At 42.1% G+C, this 18335-nt stretch overlaps 1 protein-coding gene across 2 annotated transcripts in view; it reads right to left on the reverse strand.

Moving 5' to 3' along the window:
* Positions 1-17999, reverse strand: part of RAPGEF5 (Rap guanine nucleotide exchange factor 5) — a 226731-nt gene extending 208732 nt beyond the window's left edge. The window contains exon 1 of one of the 2 annotated variants that reach the window (XM_023250436.2): positions 17658-17999. In XM_023250436.2, coding sequence (XP_023106204.2) covers positions 17658-17888 — 231 coding nt within the window. In that variant the 5' untranslated portion in view covers positions 17889-17999. The remainder of the gene's footprint in view (positions 1-17657) is intronic. The other variant, XM_023250437.2, reaches the window with a different exon arrangement.
* Between the last annotated feature and the right edge of the window lie 336 nt (positions 18000-18335).

Below are 18335 nucleotides of genomic sequence, written 5' to 3' on the forward strand. Positions count from 1 at the left end.
ATGTAAGACCTATTGAATTTTCTTGTGCCCTTACTTGGCAAAATGAAAGTATGAAGTCATAAGTTAGTTCTCAATTTTTATTTTATTTAAAAAAAAAATTTTTAAATGTTCACCTACTTTTGAGAGAGAGAGAGACAGACAGACAGACAGACAGACAGAGTGTGAGCAAGAGAGAGGCAGAGAGAGAGGGAGACACAGAATCCGAAGCAGGCTCCAGGCTCCAAGCTGTCAGTACAGAGCCCGATGTAGGACTCGAACCCATGAACCACAAGATCATGACCTCAGCTGGAGTCAGACGCTTAACCAACTGAGCCACCCAGGTGGCTTATTTTATTTCTTTAGAGGTCAATCTTTGTGACATTTTACTTGTTCTTAATTTGCTTTATTTGACTACATTTGACACACAATGCACATTAGTTTCAAGTGTGCAACATACTGATTTTCTCTATACCTTACACTAGGCTTACCATTCTTTTAAAAAAAAATTTTTTTTACAAGGAAATTAAACACAAAGTCTTGAAACCTTTATAGTATAGAGGTTTCCCTGAACATTTTCCATTGCTGATAACAAGGTTAATACAAAGACAAACTCAAGATCACCTATCATCTTCCCTCAATTTATAAGTCCAACCCTTTAAGCCTGCACCTGGCTCGGGCCAGACATATTCCTCAATGTCCCAATCACATGCCATGCTCCCTTCTGCCCTGACTTGTCCTACTCTCTTCCCTACCTATTATTCTTGCTAACTAGTTAATCCTCAAATCCTACCTCTACCAAGTAGTTTCCTTAAATCTTGCTAATCAAGCTCAATCTCCTTTCTCCTCATAGTATATATCATCTAAACCAATTATTCTCAAATGAGCCATCACGACACCTTTTACTTAGTTGCTATGTGCCACGAGAACTTTATTATTAGTAAGAGACGTACTTAGGCTTATGAATAATTTTTTTTTTAATCAAAGCACATTGGTTTTCCCAATATACTTTCCTGAGTGGGTGAACCAAAGGTGAAAAGCAACCTCATGTATAGCTTGGTGGGATTCCTATGAGAAAAACAATCCAGCATTTGTTGACCAAGAATTCAACATACTGCTGGAATGGTCAAGCAGATGAGCACCACCATCACGCGTCATGTGTCTCATGACAGAAGAAACATCTGAGAGCCACTGGACTCAACCAAGCAACATCATGGAAAAGCTACTTATGAAAGTTCATGACACAGACAAATCTTACGTCCTGGCATGTCACACTTAAAAACAGTAACCTTCTTGAGTTCAGGATTCCCATTCAATATCTACATTATTAGGCACTCCAAATCTTGCTAAATTTAATTAAATATTACAAGCAGAATCAAACAAGTTTCTCCACCAAACTATGAGCTCCTTAAATGAGCCTTGCTCTTGCTCCCTAGGGAAAGGTAGCTGGCACATTATAAAATTGAATTTAAAAGTGCTCATGGTTTACAGGAGGAAATTCATGTAAGTACAGGAGGAAATTCGTGAACAGTTGAGAGGAGCTCTAATGGAAACCCCCACCATGCATTTAACCAGTATTATTGAGAACCTACTATGCTCCAGGCAGTAGTCTGATCGAAAATACAACCGTGTATGAAACAGGCAATAATCCTTGCCCTCGGGTAGCTTACATACTTGCGGAGGAAGATTACCATAGACAAAACAAATAAGCTAATTGTCAATTATTTATGTTATAAGGTGGAATAGGAAGGGGACATGGGAAGGGGACAGATGCTGCAATTCTAAATAGGGTGGCCAAGGGGCTTCAAGAGAATGGTCTTTGAGCAAAGACTTGAAGCAGGTGAATGGTTATCTGAAGAAAAGTGGGTTCAGACAGAGAAACCTGCAGGTGCAAAGGCCTTGAGGTGGGGGCTGCCCGGTGTGATGGAGGATCCCCAAGAAGACCAGGAGGCCTAATGCAGTGAAGGAGGGTAAGAATTCGACTTTCTGAAGATCCGAGGATGAGATTCTTCTTTTGTCTATGAAGCAAACTCTTTGCACTCTTAACACACCACTCACATTTATCTCTAATGTAAAATATGTCAGAATCTCTAGGCAAATCAAAGTACTGTATATGCAACCTCTGTTGCCTAATAACTAACCTTGTTAGTTGACACTTGCCTTTATTCCTTTCACACCATGACGGCAAGTTTAATGTTTGACATCAAAGAACTGTCAGCAGCATAATTGCTCAGTAAAAGAAGTTTTTGTTAAGTCTTCATTGCAAGGATACCTTTGTGTTGCATTTCATATGAACTAGCAGATCTATTCTACTGCTGACGGCTTTCATTTCTTCTTTGAGGTTCTTACAGAAAAAGAAAGTCTATTTCCTAGCGCTGTATCCCAAATAATTAGTTTAGATGTTATACAGCACATAAAATAAAATCAGAAGCCGCCCTTACCAAGGCAATGTAGATCTAAACCTGGCAAGTGACAAACCCCAGCCCTTACGTCACCTCCACTCTGAAGTTTTCCTCTCATCTCCAGGCTCAGGGAGGTGGGTTCTCTCCCTTTGTGTCCCCAGGGTGATTTCTGTTCTATCATAGCAGTTATGATGCTATGATATTTTATAATTTGTCCAGTTCTGTAAAACTAGATTATAATACTATTAACATGTTTATCTCCCTTGCTGGACTTAAGACTGGGATCATGGCTGTATTCACTTCTGTATTCTCAGCTTCTGATGTCCAAGGTAGATGTTACTAATATTGACTCTTCTCTTCTTCTTCAAAGCTCCCAGGAAGAGGATACTTCCCCAGGAAGCAGTAGGACTTGCTCTGGCCAATGCAATATGAGCAGAAGTCACTTCAGGTGGAAGCACTTAAATGCCCATGTGAAATTTCCCACTCTTTCCTCACATGTTGTAGTCACTGTGGAGGGTGATGACATAGAAATGTCCTAAGATGGAAGCAGGGCCACCACACAGAGGACAGCTATGCTGAAGAGCGCCCAGACACAAGAGGGTCTTTTTTTTTTTAATTTTTTAAAATCTTTTTTAAATTTATTTTGAGAGAGAGACAGAGTGTGACCAGGGGAGGGGCAGAGAGAGGGAGACACAGGATCCGAAGCAGGCTCCAGGCTCTGAGCTGTCAGCACAGAGCCTGACACGGGGCTCGAACTCACGAACTGTGAGACCAAGACCTGGGCCGAAGTCGGACCCTTAACTGACTGAGCCACCCAGGCACCCCAAGAGGGTCTTTTTGTAAGCAAGAAATAAACTCGGTTGTGTGAAGCCACACAGATTTTGGTGTATTTTTGTTACTGAGGCAAAATCTAGATCATCCTGACTGACACATCAGATAGTTCTGTATAACGCAGATTTTTAGAAGGAAGAAAAGTACCAGGAAATGCACAGTGGGGATGACAGCACTGGGTGGCAGTCTGGGATGGGATGAGCAGGTGCTACGTTACAAGAAGCTGCCTGCAGTGAAAGAACAATTAACAAAATCATTAATCCACTATACTTTGTCTTCTGTCTAGCCATGTACTCCCAAAGCTAATTGCTTACATAGAAGCTTCTACAATTTAAAAAATTTTCTTAATGTTTATTTATATTTGAGACAGAGAGAGAGAGAGAGAGAGAGAGAGAGAGAGAGAGAGAGAGAGACCGAGCACGAGTGCATAGGGAGGTGGGGGGCAGAGAAAGAGGGAGACAGAATCTGAAGTAGGCTCTGGGCTCTGAGCTGTCAGCACAGAGCCCAATGTGGGGATCAAACTCAACAAGCTATGAGATCATGCCCTGAGCTGAAGTCGGACACTTAACTGACTGAGCCACTCAGGCGCCCAGAAGCTTCTACATTTATGACATTTATGACAGAAATGAAACTGATACTGAATTTCACAACCTTACTTCTTACCAGACCAATACCTTCTCATATACATCTGTCGACTAAACCAGAAGTCCCTATTTAAAGGATGTAGTTTTGAAAATGTAATGCTAATCAGCAATCAGTACAGTTACAAATTCTTCATCCCATAATGTATACCAGTTAGATAGTGGTTACATTGCAAAAGTTCTACTTCTTTTGGGGTGGGGAGGTTGGGGAGAGGAGAGAAGGAGTAAAGGAAGGAGGAGGAGGGAATAAATCCTGTAAATCATCTAAAAAAAATGTCAAAGGAGGTTGTATGAGGGCTTCCTCGAGAGTTTTAACATAATTCTCTTCAACATGCAAAAGTGGGCTGAATCACCCCAAGTCCTGAGAAGAGCACCCTCTTCCATAGGAAAGAGCCCTCAGCTGAAGCCAGGTAAACAGTAAAGGATGAAGAAACAGGGCTGTGCAATGAAGCAAGGAAAGCAAACAATAGGATGAGCTGGTTCATAGAAGACGTTCTGGGCAAACAGCCCACCCGCAAAGCCTTAAAGGAACAAAGGTTGGGAGGGGAGGAGAAGAAGAAGCCACGGATGGTAAAGCCAAAGGAAACCAGACCCAAAGGATGGCTCATTCCAAGGGAAGTGAGTAAGGAGATGAGTCTTCAAAAAACCAGGAGAAAGGCTAACCAGAGATTTCTTGGGGCCAACCGAGAGGAGAAGATACTAAGAAAAGGTAACGCTCCTTCCCCAGTGAGGGGGATTGGGCAGACTCAGGCTCTAGACTGAGGTGGAAACAAGTGTTGGGGACTAGAAAGCCTGCCTGACTGGGCCCCAGCCAGCCCACTCCTCCACACTGAGCTCCTCTCTGCTCCCTAAACAGGATCTGAACTCCCTCACCAGGGTCATTTGCACTAGAACCCCTCTTACTCCCGCTGGTCAGTTTGCACTAACAGGTGAACCAGGTAAGGCTCATACACTTCCACTTCTGGGCAGCCCCCACCTAGGGCTCCATCCCTTTCCTGGAATAGCAGGGTTCCCCTCCCCTGTGCTCAGCCACCAAGCCGCCAGAAAGGAGGGGAAATTGAGTAAAGACAAAGGGCTCATATGCCTTGAATCTGTGCCACAGTAGGTAACATGGGATGATTCATCATGATTTGCCCCAATTATAAGAGGTCACAGCCTGACTCCATCACATACCCATGTTTTCCAACACGTAAATATATGAAAACCCAGAAAGAGAGGGGAAAAGTTCTAGAGTTAATTTTGCTTCAAAGAGAAATGTTTTTTTTTTACTTCCTAAAAAAATGTTAACGATAGAAAATTTGACATCAAGGACCTGTTTTGTCTCTAAATGTTTCATTTATTAAGACAAAGTATTTAGACATTAGTAGCACTCAACCTGTACTACCCCAAAACTATCTATCTATAGGGTATGAAACATTTTTATCCTGAGGATAACATCTCGGTATAAAAGAACTGATAAACACACAGAATTGGTACGAGTTTGTATTGTAGTCCTGCTTCATGGTGAGGTGACTGTAGAAGACGACTTGGCTGAACACCAAAACCAGGAAAAATGGTTTTTATCTTATTGACACACCCACCCCTGGATCCCATGGGCACAGGAACTGAAGGTGTAATTATTCTATTCAACTGTTTGTTACTTTGTGAATGTAGTGTTCCCAGGCATTTCAGAACACGTTCAATATACTGCAACAAAATTAACCAAGATCAAAGTACCACATAAAGGTCTTATAACTCCTATGTATAGACTAGCAATGCTAAGAGTGTCTGGGAAAAAGGCAAGCACGGGGCGAGGTGTGGGGGGGGGGGGGGGGCGGATCCCAAAAAGAAAACTAAGGCAACTGTAGAGAAGGGATGCAAATCCCTCATGTAAAAGCTTCTCTGATTATGAACCCTGGTCATCCAAGTTTGTGCATAGGAATGATGCAGGAATGGCACTCAGTCACATTCTAGCATAATTTCTAGCTTCATACCAGGGACCTCTCAGGACCTTTTGTTAATCCCAGCATCACCTTAGAGGCCAGGCCCTGTCCCTGCCCTCCTTAGTCTCATCTTCCACCTAAACTTCAGGGGCTAGGCTGGATTCCTTGCCTCGGCTACTGCCAATGTCCACTCCACTCATGAAATTCTTCTCATCAGGACTATATCTTCTACTGTCACTCTTCCCAACACTGCCTTTCCTTGGCCTCCTATAGCAGTCAAGGGTCCTCTCAGAAAAGAGCCTATCAAAGATATGCAAGAAAGATTCAGAGACCCAAGAGGAGATGCTGCAGCACATAGGAGCTAGTAATGACAAGCCTTTAAAAGCCACAAGTGGGTGAGTCTAGGAAAAGACACAGGTACCACAAACTCTTTATGTTTCAAATATTCATCACTTCTTTTTGAACTGCCACTCTATAGAAACCAATAAGGGGCAGTTCCCAAAATTATTAATTCAATAAAATTCTCATAGTCATGGTCCTCCATCTTGATTTATCCTTCTATCATGGCGGTGACAAACAGGAAACCAGGTAGACTCCTGCCTCAGTAATTTTATGATTTTGAAGGTCACCAAACTTGTGCGGCCTTTAGACCAGTGCTACTAAGTGTGGCCCATGGACCAGCAGCATCACCTGGAACTCAACAGAAATGCAGATTCTTGGGCCTCACCTGTAAGCTACTGAACAAAGTCTCTGAGTGTGGGGACCCTGGAATCTGTGTTTTCACAAGCCCTCCAGGGATCCTCAAGTATGCTAAAATTTTACAAGTCTTTTAGTTTTAGGGAGCTAAAGATAAGGACCTTAGGAAATGCACAGATAATCTAACTAAGACCCTTGGACTAACCAGGAGTCCAGGATATAGAGCCCCTCACTCTTTTAACTTCTTTACTATGACCTTCATTAAGACAGCAATGTTTGAGCCTCAGTTCTTCCACTTAATGGCCATCAATATGACCAGTAAGACCTCTTTCAGTTTTTCAAAGGGATTTTCAAAGGGACCTTGGACTCCCTCAGATCTGTCACTTCAGACAATGATGATGATGTTGACGATGATGATGGCAATGACAACAGAAGCAGCTATTTCTCTGCCTAACTCCCTCTGTCTTAATAGCCTTCACATATTAATTTACTTAGTCTCACCACCCTATCTTTGCTTCACAGATGGTGAGATTGTGGTATATAAAAAAACTCCGTAACTTGCCTTCAAATCTATATAAGAAAAAAATACTTTATTCCAGAGTTATGAAAACATTAAAATACGAATGTATGCGAAAGTACTTTGTAAATGTAAATCATTCTGTAAAAGACAGCAGAGTGAACAGCCAACTACTAATGAACTGAATTTTTTTTTTTTTAGCTCAAAACTCATGAGATACTCAAGGTAGATTAAAATATGACTAGGCTGCTTTTTTTAAAAGGAGTTATGTGCCAAGAGGAATAGGAAATTTGAATGCGTCAATGGGCGCTATTTGAATATTTGTGATAAATTTAAAATAGTAGAGGAAAATAAATATTGATGTCAATTTGAGGCGAAGAAACAGCTTTCAGTGAGAATAAGAAATAGCAACAAACCTCTTATCTAAAAGTAGATAAGGCTACCGGGTAAGATCTCCCAGGACACAAAGGGCTGGCTGTCAAGTTCTCTTCTGACACCTCTCACAGAATTCTGTTTATGGCCAAATAATTTAATCTTCTAGAAATAGATTTATAGATATGTTCTTTCTACTCTTTTCATATGACAGATTCTTAATTTAATCAGATTCTTCCTGCAGTTCAAATGCTCTTTCTACTAATGCATTATCTTCCCCCTCAACAACTCAAGGGATGTGGTGAATATTAATGACCCCTCTTTCCATTTGTCTAAGATAAGTCCCAAAGTGCTCCAGGGTTGAGGCTGCATCTCAAGAGAGAAAGACCACTTCTCAGACCTTGGGGACACAAGGAGCAAGAAATGAAAATCGGACCTCTATCCCACTATCGCTTCTCATGACAGAGCAACGGTATTAGGGATAGAGACTCGGAAAGGTTATTTGTTATTCCATGTCACACAGTTGCTAAGTGACAAACATATAGAAAAATATTTACTGTATTACAGCCAAATTCTGTTTTTTTAATTTATTTTTGAGAAAGAGAGAAAGTACAAGTGGGGAACAGAGAGAGAGGGAAAGAGAGAGAATCCCAAGCAGGCTCCACACTGTCAGTGTGAAGCCAGATGCAGGGCTCAAACCCACTAACTCTGAGATCATAACCAGAGCCAAAGATGGACTCTTAACTGACTGATCCACCCAGATGCCCCCAAATTCTATTTTAATAGATTGAAACAGGCATAATACTTGCCCTAATTTCTAAAAGGTATCATCACACATCTTCCCTACTTTTTCTACAAAAGATTTCATACCTATATATAAATTCACAGCACAAAATCATTTGTGGTGTTTGTTCATTACAGTCAACATTTAGAGTGTTAGACCAAACAGCAGTGATAAGCTGTTCACTTCCCGCAATAGTAACACGCAAGAGTAAGACAAATTTACAGTCAGCACCAAAGGTGTAAGTGTTGGGCAATCACAAGTATTTGCATGTACACCTCAGAACAGCTGCAGGTAAATGATTTGACAAGGTCAAATTCAACTGGATGACAAGGCCACCAATGGGGCTGGAGTTTAAGCTGCCAGACCAGTTAGGAAAAAAATACGGGAAGACAACCATCTGGATTGCAGAAGCCCTCTTTTCAGAACTCTTCAATTTAGTAAAGGTTTTTCTCCATGGATAACACAAATAGCGCACAATGAAAGCATGTTGTAAGGGAGAAGCCAATGTCTCATGAACAAAGCAGACAAAATTTTAAGTTTAACTGACTCACAGAAGGTAAAATCAGCCAACTCTCTACACAAAGTAGTGACAAAGACAAGTCTACATCTACGATCATTTGGGTATATTCATAGTTTTTAGTTAAAAAAAATAAATTTATATAAGATTAACTTTTAAATCTTACTGTTAAAAAACCTGTGAAGAAACCAATAAATTATATCATAAATTATATATCTGATTATATAATATAAACATTGTATACAATAAATTATAAATTGAATTTAAATATAATTTAAATTATACATTAAATTTAAATGCAATTTTAAAATAAGTTATATAACATTATATATGATGAATTATATATAATCATGCATAATATAAACTTATGTTTATGTTGCTATATAAATTATATAAATTATGTATAATATACAATATAAAATATACATATATGTAAAATTTCACATAGAAGAATGTCAGTTTCTTCAATCTTCAACATTACTCTGAGGCTATTCATGCTTTTTGTAGGAAAATTTTGAATTTATTCTCCTCTGACATTTAAATTGTTACCCAAGCAATATCAGTGTTCATATAAATTGTTAATATAATCTTAACTCACATTTTTCACACTTCATAAATAGACATGGTTGTGTTTATATGCACTGTTTTAAAGCTGTGATTTACTTTGATATTTCTACAAATAAACTATGAAGCTATATTTAAAAACTAAAACATAACTTACTATAGTTCCTTTATTCTAAGGTACCACAATTTTAAGACATATCATCAATTTAATAATAGCTTTACAGGGGAAAAGAAAAATCCCACTAAATGATCACATCAACTTTAATACACATCCCTATTTCTAAAGCCTTCAAACAAAAAAAGAGAGACTGTAATTAAGACAATAAATTATTTTATTTAGCGAGAGGACACAGCTGAATAGGTAGACCTCATAATATGGAGCCTGACTTCCTTGGTTCAAATCTTGGCTCCTCCACTCCTTGGGTGACCTCAGGCATCTTCCTTAGCCTCTCTGCACCTCATTTTGGGGAGTAGCAAAATCAATACCTTTGTGCCTCTCTGTTCCCCTCTTGGGGAAAAAACAAGACAAGGAGAGTGATCTGCCACACGTGTTGTTATGAGGATTAAATGGGTTAATGGTCTTAAAGTACTCCGAATAATCCCAACACCAAAAATGTGATAGGATTTGTTCAACAAAAATAGGTTATCACCACCACCACCACCTACCAGGGATCACTAAAGCATTTGCTACATTCACAGACAAATAATTTCTAATTCAACACTCCGAAAAAATACATTAATTCAAGGAACTATTCAACTGACAACTGAATGAGGGCTTGATGCTATGCTAAAATGTTTAAAAGGAGTAAAGATAAAAACTAAAATAAGAGAACCATGGTTGTACCCTCCAGAACACAGAGTAGGGAAGGGCTTTTTAGAGGGTCTGTGGACCAGGCTTCAAAATATCCATAAGCCCTCTGAAATGAGATGCAAAAATTACATCTGCATATGCATTTTTCTGGGGTGCATCCTTTGATTCTTAAAAAGGTCTGGAATTAAAAAAAAATTAAATATCAAAAGGTAAATATATCTAAGTTTAATTTTATTAATACATTTGTGTATTCTCAATGATTTTATTCAATTGTAAATGGATTCAGTTACTTTAACAGGTATGCATACTTCTCACTTCTTGAAGTATGTTAAATAGCAAACAAGTTGCCATCAGGAACCCAAGTCCTGAGTTACAACAAACTCCTCCTTTTCTTATCTTCTAGAAACACCAGAAAAGGAAACTGCTTGCTTTATAAATGTCCAAGTGCGTTTGTACTATGGAGCTAGTCGGGCTTCCAAACCACCTGGGAAAACAACGGCTTCTGGGATGAGTCATGCCAAACCTTCTTTCTTGTACAATGGCTGGTATTGCTGGGAGATGAGGAAGAGCTGCTACCAAGCCATTGTCAACCTTGTGAATAATTAAAGACTGATCCTGGAAGCCATTACTGAAGACGCCGGAAAGAAAATGAGCTATGTTTTGTCCTGACTTGAAATGTCCTATACATCTACAGTTTCAATATACCACAGGCTATAATTATGTCAAAATCTTAGACAACATGGCATTGAGGAAAGGCCGTAGATTTTGGAATCAGACAATCTTGGGTTCCATTCTGCCTCTACTACTTTCTAGCTGAGTGGCCATGGGAAAGTTACTTAACCTCTCTGGACTATAGTTTCCTCATAGGTGAAAACACTTCCTCCCTTTAAGAGACTATTGAAGTTTAATCTGATAAAGATGTGCCAGTATTCACAGCGGTGTCTGCAGACCATCCCTTTTCCACATCCATTTATGAATAATTTATCACAATAACAACTCAACACAAAAAATTAAGTCATTGATTTCAACTATTTTGCTTTTGCATGAAACTTTCTAACTTCTCACAAACTACTTCCAGATTGCATACCATTACTGGGATTATCAGTGTTCCTAATAAAGGTTGTTATGCAACATTAAGGCAAAAAAAAAAAAAAAATCACAAGTACTCAAAGTCATCACCAGTGACTTATCTCCCACCTTTCCATCTATTTTCAGCTACACAAGTTACCAATTACTGCCAAGTCAATTTAAGAAACAGTACAAACGTGAAGCTGAGGATATTTTGTTATGGTACCAGTATTTAGATAACACCTAAGATATTCACTAAATGTTAGGATATCCTGTTTTTAAAAAACATGGAATCTGACATTGCATGCGAAAGCAAAGAATTTTTGTTACTAGACTCCTATAAATGTCTATGAATGTCAATTTGTCCAGAATAAGCATCCGGCTGGGGAAGGAAAAATTTAAGTTCCAACATACCCCAAATTTTCCATACATTGTCTCTATTCTCTGAAAACCTGGTCCATGATACGCATCATTCTAGAGGAAGAACAGAGGCTTGGAGAGCTCCAAAAATAACTCACGGAAGGCTACAAAATGATGGCACTGAAATCCAAACCCAGCTTCTGAAGCCATTGCGCATGTTCTTTCCCTGGGATCTAATTTTGCAACCGAAGCCAATGCCAGGGGTCAGAGGAGAGAGAAAGGAAGTAAATAGGGCATTAACTTGCCATTGAGGTCCTTTACTAGAATTTACATGAAATTCAAGTAGAATAAATGAATCTATAATTTCTTTTTTTTTTTCATTTTTAGAGGTGGCATTTGTGGAGTTTCACTTTATTTGTAGCCATGTCCACACTGTTTTATATTACCAAGGTTCGAGCTGTAAGAAGTCAATGTTTCTCAAATAAGATCATCAAATGTCCCTCCTATCTGATCTGACTCACCTTCCCTGGAAAATGCATGCCTTCCTTAATGGCCCTTATCTCTGACAGGCTACCATAAGCAGATAAGAAAAGAGTAAGCGAGCGAATTCACAAATTTTTGTATTGGCCTTGATCAAGGTGGGCCTGGGTGATTTTTGCTTATGACACACTGAACACTACTTTTAATTCTAGTCAATATTCGTAGCCATTCAACAATATTTCCCCTCCCTTCCTGCCCCCACACCCAGTACGTCTATCACAAGCCTCAGAGTGCTCAAAGAAAGAAAGATTAACGGCTGGCATTATCAACAGCATTTACTGACCACTCTCCGAGTTGTAAGGTAATATCAACAGGTACTGTAGGCTAATTAGTTTAGACTAAAATAGACCCTTTGTCCTCAGTGCATTTGAGGAAAACCAGAGAGACAATTCAGAGCAGGGACTATGGAACCAGACTGGCTAGGTTCAAACCTCCTTCAGCCCCCACATTCTTGGGCAAGTTACATCTATGTTCCAGTTTCCTCATCTGTAGAATGCAAACAATAGCAGCTAACTCACAGGCTTGTTATGAGGATTGAAGTTTGTATCAGAACATGCACGGCACATAATTAAGTGCTATGAAGTGTCAGCCACTGATTTTAATTTAAATACAAAGAACAAATTAAAATTACATGCTTTGCCTGTAAGGTGTGTGTACAAAAGGACTATAATTCAGGCATACTGGTACAACTTGAAGCAGTACATGTTTCTCAGTCAACAAGGTCTTATTTCCAGCAGAGGAGGGTGTTAAATCACACCTAAAACACCCCAGCTTGGACAAAGGAAATGGGCTACCTTGTTCCTTTTTTGAGAGGGAATCATCTGGGTCGAGATTCCAAATGAAAAGAGAACCTCATGCAGAGAGCCACTAGCTGTTCTTCCACTTTCCCAAGTTTCAAGAGCACCTGCCATGCCACAGGGACTCCGCCTGAGTGAGAAGAAATCAGCGGAGAGAAGTCTAATAATCCGAAGGCCGACTGTCACTGTTTGGTGAACAGTCAATTTGGCACAATTGGTGAATCATTCTGCCTGCTGTAAATGAAACAGATTCCGAGGAGATGAAAGAGGTAGAACGCTGCAGAAAAGATCACAGCCGCCAAAGCCCGAAATAAGTCAGTCCCAGCAATTTGACAGTATATATAGAAAAAGGGAATGGTAGTTACCAGCTATTTTATTAGAGGGAGAAAATGACCGTCTTAGAAGCAGCCTGATGAGAAGAATTTAAGAAGAAACAAAAACTTAAGATGGAAGGCCTAAAACCAAGGTAAAAAATACTGCAACCACTAAGAGAGGCAAAGGGTGGGGGGAACGAACAGCTGTCAACCAAAAATTAGAGCCCTTTGGGAAAATGGCTGATTTCAGATCTGAAGCAGGAAATGGACAAGGTAAGTTTAGCATATCTTGTGCCAGAAAGCAAGAAAGCTTATCAGAGACTACTGGGGCCTCGTAAAAAGTATACAACAGATAAAGACGAATTAAGGGTCAAAAAGAATATTGACTGCAATGGACTGAAACAAATACATTGAGGTCCACAAGTTCTTAGCGACACTTAAAAAAGAAGAACTCATTGATCATGAGAGACTGTTAGGGCACCAAATCATTACTCAGAAAATTGATAAAAGGAAAAAAAAATGAGCTTTCCTTGTCTTCCCCATACAACTTGAATTTCAGGAGACCCATACAGCTTATGAGGGTAAGTTCTTTACAGACAGAATACCAATTAATAAATGCAAGAGAAGTGATAGATTCAGATCATCACCCTTTTGTAATCTCTAATGAAATGGATCTAGGCTACAACCATCTATGGATGCTAAGATCATTAGGTGAAAGGGAAGTTGACTCTACCTGAACCCACTAATCAACCTTAACATCTCAGAGAGAGAGAGATTCAGACATCATGTGTCTTGTGATTATAATACAACAGATTTTACAAAGCACCACCTACGAAGGATGCTTGCCTTTGAATCTAAATGTAATCAGGCCTCTACATCCAACTACCATATTACAGGAGACATGGGGAGGAGAGAAACAAGCTAAATGACACCAGTGAGAAACTGGCCCAGAAAACAGATCATTCTACCAGATCTGTGCTCTTTCTCTCCATCAAATCAAAAAGAATGGAAGGGGGACTATTATAAAATAAAATAGATTTAAAAACCTAACAACCTAATGTAATGTGTGGACTGTGTTTAGTTCCTGAGTCCAACAAATCATAAGTAAAAATACATCTTTCAGAATATGTGACTATGGGAATCATATTAGGAAATCACTGTTAATATATTTAAGTGAGAAAAAGGCATAAAAGTCTTTGGGTTTGTTTGTTTGGTCATTGTTTCAAGAAAAAAGAAGTCCTTATCAGAAATGTATACTGACACATTTATAAGTAAGATAACAGGATGTTTAGGATTTAGCTTAAAAATACACCATCCCTAAGGGTGCCTGGGTAGTCAGTTAAAGGTCTGACTCTTGATTTCAGGTTAGGTCAGGATCTCACAGCTCATGAGTTCAAGGCCCACATCAGGCTCTGCACTGACAGCACAGAGCCTGCTTGGGATTCTCTCTCTCCCTTTCTTTCTGCCCTTCTCCCCCCAAAATAAATAAATAAACTTAATAACAAAATAAAATGGGCTAGCCCCCATGAGAAAACTGGGGAAGAGAAATAAATGAAACAAGACTGACAAAATGTTAATAACTGTTGAAGGCTGGGTATTTATCATACTATTTCTCATAATCTCCATAACACAATTTTTAAAAATGACTGAAGGATTTTGGTGGGAATTCAAGCTGTGCCTTATTTTACTACTGATTTTAGGAGGTAGGTAGGGTCCTCCCACAAAGGAAAATTTAGACATTCTCCACTTAGCAGAGTCTTAATCAGTTGGTATTCAATATGATCAGAAATGACTGAACCAAGAAACACAGGAGTTCTGCAATATTAACCAAATGTCAGCATAATTTTTCCCAGTAAGAGACAGCCTACCAGGCACCTGGGTTGGGCAACACAACCTACAAAGAGCTTAGTTGATGACAGTTGATGTCAGATTGTCCAGATTTGTGAGGGCCCACGGCAGCACGGACAAGTACCACAGGTATTCCTAAATCAAATCTTGGTCAATACAGAAATTGCAAACTTTCTTACCAACTTGTGTAATACCTAGAACTGCCTTTTTTAAAATCCAGTGGTAATGAATTTGTGTTAATTTGTCCCTACAATCACTCAGCAGTAATCTGGAGGTACAGACCATAGAATACAAAATTTTAAGTCCACCAAAGGATCTAAGCCATGATTTGTTCCATGAGCATCACTGCTTTAATTAAAGAGCTAACCAGATGACCCCAGATGCTCACAAGTCACTAACTGGTTTGGTACGTATCTCCTCTGTTTTTCTCTTTCCTACATATACTTTCTGTTATGGACTGAATGTCTGTGTTCCTTCAAAATTCATATGTTGAAGCCGTACTCCCTACCGTGATCGTATTTAGAGGTAGAGCCTTTGGGAGGTATTCAGAAGTAGACTAGGTCATGTGGGTGGAGCTTCCATGATGGAATTAGTAGACTTATAAGAAAAGGAAGAGAGAGACAGATCTCTCCTTCCATCCATGTACACAGAGGAATGGCCATGTGAGGGCACAGCAAGAAAGCAAGCCAGGAAGAGAGCTCTCACCAGAAACCAAATCTGCTGGCACCTTGATCTTGGACTATCCAGCCTCCAGAACGGTGAGAAAATAAATTTCTGTTGTTTAAGCCACCCAGTCTATGGGATTTTGTTATAGCAGCCTGAACAGACTGATGCAGGTATGTAGTTCACCTGCTTTTTTTTTCTTTCAAATTCCATCTTATCTCTTTGTTAGGGAAGGTTCCAAAATCACAAAGATGGCTCCAAAGCCAAAGGAAGGGGAAATAGTTGAAAAGTATGGGTTTTCAACATGGGAAAATTTGACAATCTTTCCCCAGTAAGAAACTAGCCATGCACTTAGGAAATGTGTTTGGAATATCCAAAAGCAATACAGGATTGGGATCAAAGAAGGGTTAATGAAGTATATATTATTGGAAATAACCACATTCAGAATAATTACGAAGAGTAAATATATATGTTGGCAAGGCATACAACATCATCCCAGGCAACAAGAAACACAAGGCCTTATGCAGATGAACACACAGATCTATTTATACAGGAACCTTCAGCAATTCCCGTCACAGATTGCCTGGCTGCCCTCATGTCTTCAGTATTCTGTGCCATGAAAAAGTATCTGTCAAGGATAATAGGAACACGATTTGACCTACTTTTCCCTAGATTCCCGCAAAGTCTATAACTCTGGTTCTTGCATTTATTCAGCTACCACGTCTCTGGGACACATTTCCTTGCTTTCTTTGCAGACAATCCCATATGTCCCACGTTAAGGTCACTTGTGGGCAATTCCTCGACTCCACTAGTCATGGACTTTAAGATGTCCTACATCCAGCTAGTCCTCTGAATATCCTACTGAGGTAGATCACATACAGATATCCCCTACACTAGAAGGAAAATGCTTTAGAAACGAGGAACACAACCTGGACAGGCTGAAGACCTACACCAACTCAGATCCTTCCTTGCCAAAGAAGCCACACCAAAACAAAATGTTTCTCCCCAACTCTCACCTTTCCACAAACCTGTCTTTGCAAGAGCTAAAAGTCTTCCAGTAAGGTCTCCTTTTAAAGCAGACAACCAAGATTCAGTTTATTACAGCACCACCACCCTCCTTCCCAAACTACACTGTTGCAGCTTCTCGGTAAAGCCTCCTTAACAGCGACAAATCCTAAAGAACTGAGTAGAACCTACCAAAGTTGCCCTAAAGCCCTGGTGGGCAGGGAAACCTCAGTAAGTCAGACCCTTGGCCTGAGGCCCCATCAGGGCCTCCTGAGTGGCTTGTGAAAGATCCCAGGAGAAAATCATCAGGCTGTCCTGCTTTTCTTAACTAACAAAACATGCCCGACCCGTTCAGGCCATTAAATGCACTTAGATGCACAACCAGGGACACTCCTTCACCAGGAAATCATATCTGAACACGCCATCAGGAAGTCAATATTTAAGATTCTGAGGGGCGTGCACCCCTCTGCTCAAGGGGGCGTCACCAAATACTAAATGCTGGAGTCTCCAGAACCCCGGAGATGGAAGCTCGCCCGGCGAACTTCCAACTCGTGTGCCTCCACCTCGCCGGTGGCGGTGGCGGTGGCTGCGGCCAGAGTCCCGATGCCCAGAGCTTGCCACGGGGCGTCCCGGACATGCTCACACGTCTCACACCTCCAGCAAACTGGGCTCCCGTTTGTGGGGCCTGAGGCTTGCTGTCGGGACAGGGCTGGCCGACAGTTGGGTACGGGACACCTGCAGCTTCCCCTCAGGGGAGACGCCAACGGCCCTTCTTCCGGCGATGCCCACGGTCCGCCGCTCGGAATCCAGGTGCCCCTGGGTTAAGTCAGGTGCAACTAGGAGAAGGGGAAGCCGTCGCTCGCCGGGGGTCACCCCACGACCCCGTCGTCCCCGGACCCTGAACGAGGGCGCCCCGTCCGCCACCTCCCCAACTTCCAGATGTCCCCTCTGCGGCCCGGGAGGGTGGGCGCGGGCTCCACGTGCGCGCCGCCCGTGCCCACTGGGGCCCGGCCGGTCCGGGCCACTCACCCGGGCCCCGGCGGCGCTCCGCTTCCTCCGCAGCGTGAGCCCGCTCCGCAGCAGTGCCGGCAGGTCCCTCAGCCGCGGCCGTGGCGGCGCCGGCGGCTGCTCGCGCTCCTGCTCGCGGGCGCTGGGGCTGCGGCGCAGGGCGCCGTCCGCCGCCACCGCAGCCGCCGCCGCGGCCAGGGCCGGGCTCTCGCACGGCGGCTGCATCTTGACGGAGCCCACGGCCATCCTCATGCCCTGACGGTGGCTGTGGCGCCGGCAGCTCGTCTCCCCCGCGCTCGCCTCCGCGCGCCGTCCGCGCCTTCGCCAGGCAGCGAGAGGGCGCGACTGCGGCTCGGGCGCGGGGCGCGCTGCCAGCCGCTGCCCATTGGCGCGCGCCGCGGCCCCCGGCAGGCTCGGCCCCGCGCGCCTCCCCCTCCCCGCCCAGGTGCGCCGGGCCCCGCCCCGTCCCGCCCCCCTCACCCCTCCCTTCCCCCCCCCCCCCCCCGCCCCGCGCCGCTCACCTCCGCCCGCGGCCTGGCCCCCTCAGCCACTCCCCGAACCCTAGAGGAAGAGGGTGGGACACCTTGGGCACCCGCTCATCCACAGGTGCGGATTCCCAGAACCCTCCACCGAACCCACTCTACTGCCCATCCCACCCCACCCCCCAATTCCCTTTAGGCTGAAAGGTCCCCCTTCACT

The sequence above is a fragment of the Felis catus genome, chromosome A2 (assembly GCF_018350175.1).
Source record: "Felis catus isolate Fca126 chromosome A2, F.catus_Fca126_mat1.0, whole genome shotgun sequence".
Classification (NCBI taxonomy): domain Eukaryota; kingdom Metazoa; phylum Chordata; class Mammalia; order Carnivora; family Felidae; genus Felis; species Felis catus.